The sequence below is a fragment of the Lolium rigidum genome, chromosome 5, assembly GCF_022539505.1.
Source record: "Lolium rigidum isolate FL_2022 chromosome 5, APGP_CSIRO_Lrig_0.1, whole genome shotgun sequence".
NCBI lineage: Eukaryota > Viridiplantae > Streptophyta > Magnoliopsida > Poales > Poaceae > Lolium > Lolium rigidum.
This window is the reverse complement of record NC_061512.1, coordinates 103,553,169-103,562,007: the sequence shown is the minus strand read 5'-3', so window position 1 is coordinate 103,562,007 and position 8,839 is coordinate 103,553,169. Positions and strand designations below refer to the sequence as shown.

Genomic DNA, 8,839 nt, shown 5'->3' with positions numbered 1-8,839 from the left:
TCTAATTGGCTCTCGGTAATTCAGAGAATCAAGACTGATGAAAGGGACCGATCTCTGTTTGGGTCAATAATCCATGATGTAAGATGTTGGCAAATCGCTTCTCCAGTTGTTCCTTTCATCATGTAGGTCACGCACAACTCTACAGCGCATGTTTTATCTCGTTCTAGTGAGTTTGGTTGTATGTCAGCGTGGCGTGGTGTGCCCCTGGGGTTTCTCCAGGGAACAATTTGTAATGACTACGTTCTCTTAAACAGAACATCTGGGTTTGATGGCTGGTGTGGTGATTTTAGCATTTTTATCTCTCTTTGGTACCCAAATGCTATTCAAGTATAAGTGAGTAATACACATCAGCCTGATAACACCAACCATGACAGACAACAAACAAATTAAGTTCTCAACACTTGACACTACGATAGTAGAGCTCTCTAAGAACGATTAATTAGTTCAATACAAGTCATGAAAAACAATACTACTCACCCCGATCCATAATACTTATAGGGGCTTTAGTTCAATTTAGTCCAAATTTGAATTAAAGCTCCGACACTTTTGCGGATCGAAGGAGTAATATACTTTGCCCTAACTTGTGTGCAAATATCCTGGATTGCAATATTTGTAACCAAAACATCCAAAAATGGGGTACCCAAAACTTTAACATCACGATCATGCTACAAACAACGCCCCACAAATTAATAAAAGGACGCATCATTATCTCCCCGATGCAAATAAGTTTCGGTTCACCCCTCTTACAGCTCAAGCTGCATTTCCCTGAGAACGAAATATAACGCTCAAATGGTTGATTTAACATGTTGTCTGGGGAAACTGGAAAAGCAGAGGGAGAAACATACCTTAGGTTTAGACTTATTGGGTTTGGCGTCACTAGCCTGTTTGTTATCAAGAGGCCGCTTGAAAGGAAGGAAATCTATTCCACCCATCAATGGTTGCAATACCTTTGGCACTTCAACACCATCCTCCTTCTGATAGTTCTCCAGAATACAGCAAAGGGTCCTCTCAGTTGCAGTCAGGGTAGAATTCAACATGTGAACAAACTGCTTGGATTGCTCGTCATTCTGCGATTTGTACAAACATAAGTGGTGGTAACTGATCAGACTTTGATCGACATTAGGCATAAGTAAACCAGAGTGATGTAATCTACCAGTATCCATTAGAAACAAACCTTTTTCTGGCCATAGCCTATTCCAAGTCTCCTTGCTTGATAATCTGTACAATTTGAACAGGACACCAATTCTCTGAAGGTTTTTGATGCAGGGAACCATGCTTCCAAATCATACTTTTTAGCTGCAGCGTCATTAAGAGCACCAGAGACAATCGAAACTACTTGATATGGTAGGCCAATCTGTAAGATAGACATTTATACAAATGTTTAGACATGTAAGGAACACATGGTCAAGCATATAAACATGGTGTTAAACGTTTGCAAAGCTTTGGATAGGTACCTCCTTATAAAAATCTTCTGAATTTTTTATCATCTCCTCATGCATTTCCCAGGATTCATTGTCGTTTGGACTTGTGACACAGAACTGTTCGATCTTTTCAAACTGGTGGACTCTGAAGATGCCGGCTGTGTCCCTCCCATGTGAACCAGCTTCTTTCCGGAAGCAGGTGGAAAACCCAGAATATCTAAATGGGCAAAGTTTCTTATCAGCTTACTAGTGCATACTCTAAAAACAAGCTACCTAAAGTTATGCATTGCTCACCTAATCGGTAAATCACCAGGATAAATTCGATCACCTAGATGATAAGCACATAGCGGTTGCTCAGATGTAGCTATGAGATACTTATCCTCACCGTCACCTGTTACCTGCCAAATGAAACTAATGGTCATGAGCATATTATGACATGTAAATTTGTTACAACAAATAATACTGGTGAATGTCATTAGTTCAAATAAAAACAGATCGTCAGGAACCAGTGTAATAACAGTAATCATAATATAAACACCTTAATCGGAGAACAATTACTGGTCTGTATACCAGAATGCTAATTTAACGAAACTGGGTAATGCTTACTGAAGAGCTGTGAACACACAATGGCAAACTGACAACAAGAGAATATGTTACCATGCCCTGAGAAAGCATTGGAACATGGCCTAATATTCCAATAAGCAAACAAATGAAAGTACAGTTGCTCAACATCACAATATGCAAGAAGGGGGTCTCTTTGGACTTACCTTGTAGAGCTCCTCGTCAAATTGGGCCAACTGGGCGCATTTTCCCATAATTTCCTTTCTCATGAAAAACGGAGTTTGCATTGGTGTGAAGTTTCGTCCTCTTAGGAATGCTAGCCCAAAATTTATCAACGCCTGGTTCAGGAGGACACCGTCGCCCTTCAAGAAGTAACCTCTTCCACCAGCTACATCAGCACCTGCAAACATTGAGTGGGCAATGAAGTATGAGGGTACCTTAAAATTAGTAGAGCAACAGAATACGGAAATAACCATGGGTTCCACATATCAAACAACTCTAGGGAGCTTGTGCTATCATGGGGGAAAAGAGAAGGTTACTAAGTTTAAATATACATGCAAACATAAAAAGGTTGCCACTATTCTGGTGGTAAATTTGATGATCTAGCATTCCATACAACATACAGAGGAATTCAAGGACAATCTATCAATCCCATCACATATATGTAACAAGGTGATTTACCAACTTTCTTAAGGATCTATGAGATGACTGCAACAGGGAAGAAAATGCAGTACGGTCCTCTATCAATTATACCAAGGAAAATGAAGAAAAACCAGGGTCAGCAGAGACTGTAGATTAATAAAAGGCAGTACTCGTTAGGATATATAGGAACAAACAAACACGGCAATAGTATAGAAATGTAGATTTTAAGCAGGTGTATCTTTCCTCCAGCTCTTAACCTTGCCTTCTACACCCTCCGTCCCTAAATACATGGCGTATAAATTTAATAAAAAAATCAATGATTTCCAGGTTTGAACAAATATATAGAAGGGAATATCAATAACTAAAATATTGAGTAAATACATCATGAAAATATATCTTACGGTGGATCTATTGATATTGATTTTGGTATCGTAATTTTTCGTGTTCATGTATATATAGTTATATACTTGGTCATTAACAAATCCTTGACTTCTTTACTCGCTCTGGCCCTAAATACTTGTCGCAGGTTCAATGAATCTAGACAGATGTTAGCCCACATTTTTCCTAAATATGCGACAAGTATTTATGGCTGGAGGGAGTACTACATTTATAGGCCACATATTGGAGACAGCGGGAGTATACAACTATACATGTAGATTTGTCAATGTAAACAGCTTGCTTGAACTGCAAGTGAGTTTTTTTTCTTATGACTAGCTAAATATCCAAGTGCTGCTATGGATCTAATAACATAAATCCTATTATGACTAGCTAAATATCCAAGTGCTGCTACAGATCTATGGAAACAAAGCTCGCCTGGAGGTGGAAAAAACAATGCAAAAAACATGGAAATAACCATGATGCGGGGGGTGGCAAAGCTCCCAGTGGCCTAACAACTGTCTGTCAATCTGGGAGCTTGCCCTACGGCCTGTCAACACTACTGTCTCAAGTCTCATACTCATATACACAAGGTCAAAGACTTTAGGGCAACAAAACTCTTCTGCAATTGGTTATTTGTGTTGGAATGATAAATTGCATCCTACTTCCAACAATTTGTACGAGCTAATAATGGTTAGTAGACAGGCTATCACCACCAACTACAATATTTATAGGAGGAAAGATAAGATAATAGAGCAAACAAGATCTGACCTACCAGATGCTGAGAACAAACCAGCATATGGATAACAGATTGTGCAACACCAGGCACTCAAGCCAACTTGCTAATACAAAAAACTAAACAGAGCTAGCTGAAATCAGAAATTTTAGTTGCTGATACAAAGGCTCTGTTGAAACCAGAAATTTTAACCAAATACATAGAATACTACTCTGTATAGTCCAAGTGTCAAACATAAGACAAATTGCCAAAACAGCTACTGAAGCAAAGCATGCCCCAGCATTGTGCGCATACGCCCATAAAAAATTAGAAACGCGCTGATTATTAAAAGTCCATTAAAGACAACCTATATTTGTAGGTTGCTATTCTCTCTAAGTTCTGAACAAAGGTTCTTGTGTTACAGAGAGGCAGAACAAAATCACAGAAGGCCATTCTAGAATGACAACCAGCACACCAAAAGAAGCAATTTATTATGACAATAGTCAGCAGGCATAGGAAAATGCATTTCAACTTTAAATCAAACTTGAACCAAGCATTATGAAAAAGCTTATTCAACCAACGGAGGATTGGTTTTGAGCATATACCCTTCTCCAGAGCTACAATGTCAAGCATTATGCAAAGATCCACGTGATTCTTCAAGTTCTCCTCTAGTCTCCTCTCTCCCCATGTCCGCACAATAGCATTGTTTGCCTGTGAGAAGGAAGTATTAGATCACTTGAGGTTCCTTCATATTTGTTCTGTGAAGCAAAGCTCACCGGCACAGGTTACATTTGTATCACTGGGCTTAGTGAGTTAACCATCCAAATAAGCATACAGGCAAATTCAACCTACTCCTTCCGATCTATAGTAAGTGTCGGGGTTTTAGTTCAAATTGACTTAAATACGAACTAAACCCCTGATGAGTAACTAAGACATAAAGTAGTGGTGTTTCTTGTATTATTACTATAGAATCCTAAACTGCAGTAGAAACGGTGGCAGCAGAAACAGGAGAGTGAGACCAATCAAACCAATATTCCGTTGGTTTATCTGTAGAACCACGAACTGCAATGTTTGCACTTTCAGCATACCTCGTCTTTGCTGACGGGAACAGATTCGTGGACGATGTTGCCAATGGTGACGAGCTTGGCATCGAGGGTGGTCTTGGCCTCCTGTACCTCCGTTTCTTTGGCGGCCAACCTGCCCTTAATCTCTTCTGTGCTCTGTATCAGCTCCGTCGCATCCTGCTTTTTCTGCAAAGCGAAATGCCCACCGTCACATACAAATCCAGAGCTTCCGGAAGTTGCAGGACTAAAACAAAGCAAATCTACGCGAACTTACGGCCTTGAGCTTGCCGATCTCTTTGCTGGTCTTGTTGAGCTCCTGGCGGATCTTGTCGAGCTCGAACTGCCCTGCGGCGATAACCAATCCTGGGAGTCAGGGGCCACGGAGGCGGATCCGGAGGGTTTTGGGGAGGTCGCGAGAGGAGTTCTTACTCTGTCGCCACGCCTCGTCGAGGACGATGACCTCGTCGACGAGCTCGACGGACTCGAAGCGGCCGCGCTGCGAGTTGCGGACAAGCTCAGGGTCGCCGCCCTTCTCCTTGCGGAAGAGGTTGATGTCGAGCATCTTCGCACGCGACGGCGGATAGGGGTTGGACGGCGACGAGGGAGGCCGGTCGTTGCTGCGGCGGACGGCGAGGGAGGCCGGCCGTTGCTGCGCGGACGGCGAGAAGGCCCAGTCGTGTGCGGGCGTGCGGGCCGGTGGGGTTTTGGATGCCTATACTCTTTGGTCTTGGGGGCAAAAAAAACGTGACCTAACATACTCTCTTCACAGTAGTTTGGCATTTAGCTTTACTCAAAATCAAACTCTGTAAAATTTGACCAGACATTTCGGAAAAATATCAATGCTTGCGATGTAAAATATATAGAATTAGAATCATCATAAACTATAATTTATATTATATATCTTTGTTATTATGGTTGCTGGTATATTTTTTTTATATTCTTAGTCAAGTTTGAATTCAACTAAACCCAAAACGCGTAGTACATAAAAATAGAGAGAGTATGTAGGTATCGATTCCTTGGTTTTTTTTTCCTGTTTATACATAAGTTTGTATGGAGTAGTTCGGTATTCTTATTTTTTTGTATCCTTGGCTCTCAAGAAGTGTTGAAACATTCAAAGTCAAGCATGTAGAGCGGCATAAATTATTACATTACATAAATATCCACAAATTTTTTGTGATTGAACTGTAAATTAAGTTTTTTTATATAGTTGCCGCTGATCTAGGATAACTTTGTACTAAATCAGTAACAAGTAATATGGAACAGAGAATGTCGCGTGAATTAGCTTAAAGAAATTAAATGTACATTTGGCTTGCTTAGTTCATAGCATGTGCCGTTTCTTCACTTTTGATTAAACTAGTTTATGTTCAGAAATTAAGATGTTATTAGTGCCTCCCTCTTATTGTTGAATAACCATGTAACATCGTATTGAGAGTTGTGTGGCCCCTCCCTAGCCTTATTGCAGCATTTTTTTCATAAATTATGCAGCCATATACATATTTTTGTGTCTTCTTCATCTTAATTTGTTTCTCACTAAAATCATAGTTGGGCTAGATGGTGTTGAATTTATAGTTGTTTATTGACCTCTTAGATGATTACTACATTCATGTTTCTTTCTTAAACTTATGTGTTCATTTTATTTGGTTCAGTTCAACGACACAAGCATGAGCAGCCGTCAAATCCAACCACAGGGTGATGCCTAGGATCCAATGTGAGCCCCCTCCCCAGCATCCTCTTTCCGTGCCTTTTCATGGGGCTCACCCCTTCGTGGTGCTCAGCAAAATTAGTTAAACTAGATGATACCCCGCGCGTTGCTGCGGGAATGGTGACACACCACAGCATTGGAATGGTCCATAAACCGATATGCATGGAAATATAACAACATGCAAATTTGAATGAATGTGACAATTGTTAAGCTACAATTAAAAAAGAATTACAAAGTAGAAAGGCATGAATATATATAGTAAGAGAGAGAAATAGAGGGACGTGAAGTGAAGATGCTGGATGGATACACATACTCATGAAAATAAAGTTTGTACTGCTACGTCTCGGTGACTGGTATATTGCCAAAACATGACTCATCATAGTTTATACAGTAATAAGATGCTACCGGACTTGTCCGAATTTGTATAGTTGCAAGATACTTTCAGACTTTCCTCATTATTTTGATATACAATTGATGGTACAGACCAGACCCAACTCCTGTTCCAACTTCTGTTGATGCTGCATCTTCTACACTGACTGAAATTCCTTCTGTGACGAAGAGTGGCCCGTTTAGCATTGACATGCAATGATTTTCTACAGATGAAAATGAGCAAACTCAGTTACTACAAATGTTCAGAGGATTTATTTTGTTGCCTGTTTTGGAGCTGCAGTCTATGCTAAAAAGAAGGTATCAGAGTACCAGCTATTTTTAGCGAAACACTTGGACTACATACACATTCGTTGTACTATCTCTTAATTGTGGAAGAACGGAAAAAGCAAGGAGTGAACCATTGATGCATAGATTTTTCGGACGTTTGCACTTTACCTTGACGGAAACTCAAGTTTGAAACAATAAGTGCTATTTTTCTCCGAGTTTGATAAGTACCTCAAGATTCGAAAATTAGTATAAGATACATGAAAGTACACTTGCATATATGAAAACTAAGACTCATCTTAAGAAACTGTCGCATTTGTTTTCAGTGATCGAATATGTGCAAACAAAAGCCACAATAATTTTCTTTCAAGTAGAAAAAAACAAAATTATATACTGAAACTCAAGCATTGTTTACAAAGAAAAAATATAAACAACAAATAATGCATCTTGATCCCTTCTAACCTGAAGACATCTAGCTATGAAAATTTAATGGAGGATTAAATGGATAAGAATACCTCCATCGATCTTGAGCATTGATTAAGAATGGAATTTACAAAAGTCACATGAATAAACAATCGTATACGAAGAATCGACCATGTAAAATACGAACAAAAAGCAAATGCATATAGTCCACAGAGGTCAATAGTAGGACACCTATATGGTTATATGAATTATCAGTTCAAACGCACCTTGCCATCTCTGTTTGGATTACCTGGAAAACTCAAAATCACACATCGTCATCCAAGTATAGAGAAAAAAGTAGGAGTATGTCAACCCAAATTGGATACACAGTAAACAATTAAACATTAACTCATGAAGTAAAGACTAAAAGGCTGTTACGATTAATCGGGAAGGCACCTGGTAGAACACTGCATGTCTGCATGTGAGGGTATACTGATGAAGATGTTGATCTGAGTACTAAAACTGTAAAACAATCAGCAAAAATCGAACAGAGGGTGAGAAACTAAAGAAAATATACATGTTGGTGGGGTTGTTGCAAACATGGAAAGGAAGAAGCAATCAGGATTATAGGAGGACGCTGTCCACCATTGCATCTGCCGGTTGGGAATATATAATGCGGCGAGAAGGCAAAGGATCAGTGGAAAGGCTTGGATGTGAAGAGGCGGATGGTGGAGGCTATGGAATAATGGCCGCATTTCATGTGCAGTAGAAGTGGAGATTGTGGGAAGATGAATCGAGTGCGCCGTCGCGCATAGAAAGCAGAGGAAGCGTCGATGGCTGACGGCTGCGTCTGCGTGGCTGCTCTAGTCAAATATGGGTCGGCTCAAACGTTTTGGGCTAATTGGGCTGCTTGTGGGCTGAATGATTTCCTGCATAAATAGGTGTCTCGTCCAGCCCACGCACAAAGAAACCACGCTGGAGCGACGAGAGTCGATCGAGAGCGCAGCGCATGGGCAAATAAGGGTGACGTGGACGCACGAGGTGGCTGGAAAATCAAGTAGTGGGGGTCTCGTATTTAGAGATAAAAGATGCTACTGTTTTTGAAGGTTGATTGATGCATTTATCTATACAAACTAGATTCGGATACACCACATGATAGCCACGGTAAGATCATCTCCTTCATCTTCGGTTCATCTAGGTAATTTCTTCTACAATTAAACATATCACTATCTTATTTCCATAAACTAATTGTACCTTTTTTCTAGAATTATTATATATATCACATTATCACCACGGGGAGGGA

The 8,839-nt window shown here is 40.1% G+C and overlaps 1 protein-coding gene across 1 annotated transcript; it reads right to left on the bottom strand.

The window, feature by feature from the left end:
- Positions 1-386: 386 nt before the first annotated feature.
- Positions 387-5,369, bottom strand: LOC124654534 (serine--tRNA ligase-like). Its single transcript, XM_047193531.1, has 10 exons — positions 5,208-5,369; positions 5,053-5,123; positions 4,803-4,964; positions 4,320-4,425; positions 2,189-2,382; positions 1,716-1,819; positions 1,455-1,638; positions 1,175-1,354; positions 846-1,067; positions 387-765 (listed from the first exon to the last, which is right to left on the bottom strand). Exons 1-10 carry the CDS (start codon positions 5,338-5,340, stop codon positions 751-753), a joined length of 1,371 nt encoding a protein of 456 aa, XP_047049487.1. The 5' UTR covers positions 5,341-5,369; the 3' UTR covers positions 387-750.
- Between the last annotated feature and the right edge of the window lie 3,470 nt (positions 5,370-8,839).

What these genes read in the sequence shown, in the direction of transcription:
- LOC124654534 (XM_047193531.1), bottom strand. Translation starts at nt 5,340, where the DNA reads ATGCTCGACATCAACCTCTTCCGCAAGGAGAAGGGCGGCGACCCTGAG. An exon ending in AGATCGGCAAGCTCAAGGCC is followed by an intron (nt 4,965 to 5,052) that starts GTAAGTTCGCGT and finishes TTCGCTTTGCAG; the next exon opens with AAAAAGCAGGATGCGACGGA. An exon ending in TTCCCGTCAGCAAAGACGAG is followed by an intron (nt 4,426 to 4,802) that starts GTATGCTGAAAG and finishes TCCTTCTCACAG; the next exon opens with GCAAACAATGCTATTGTGCG.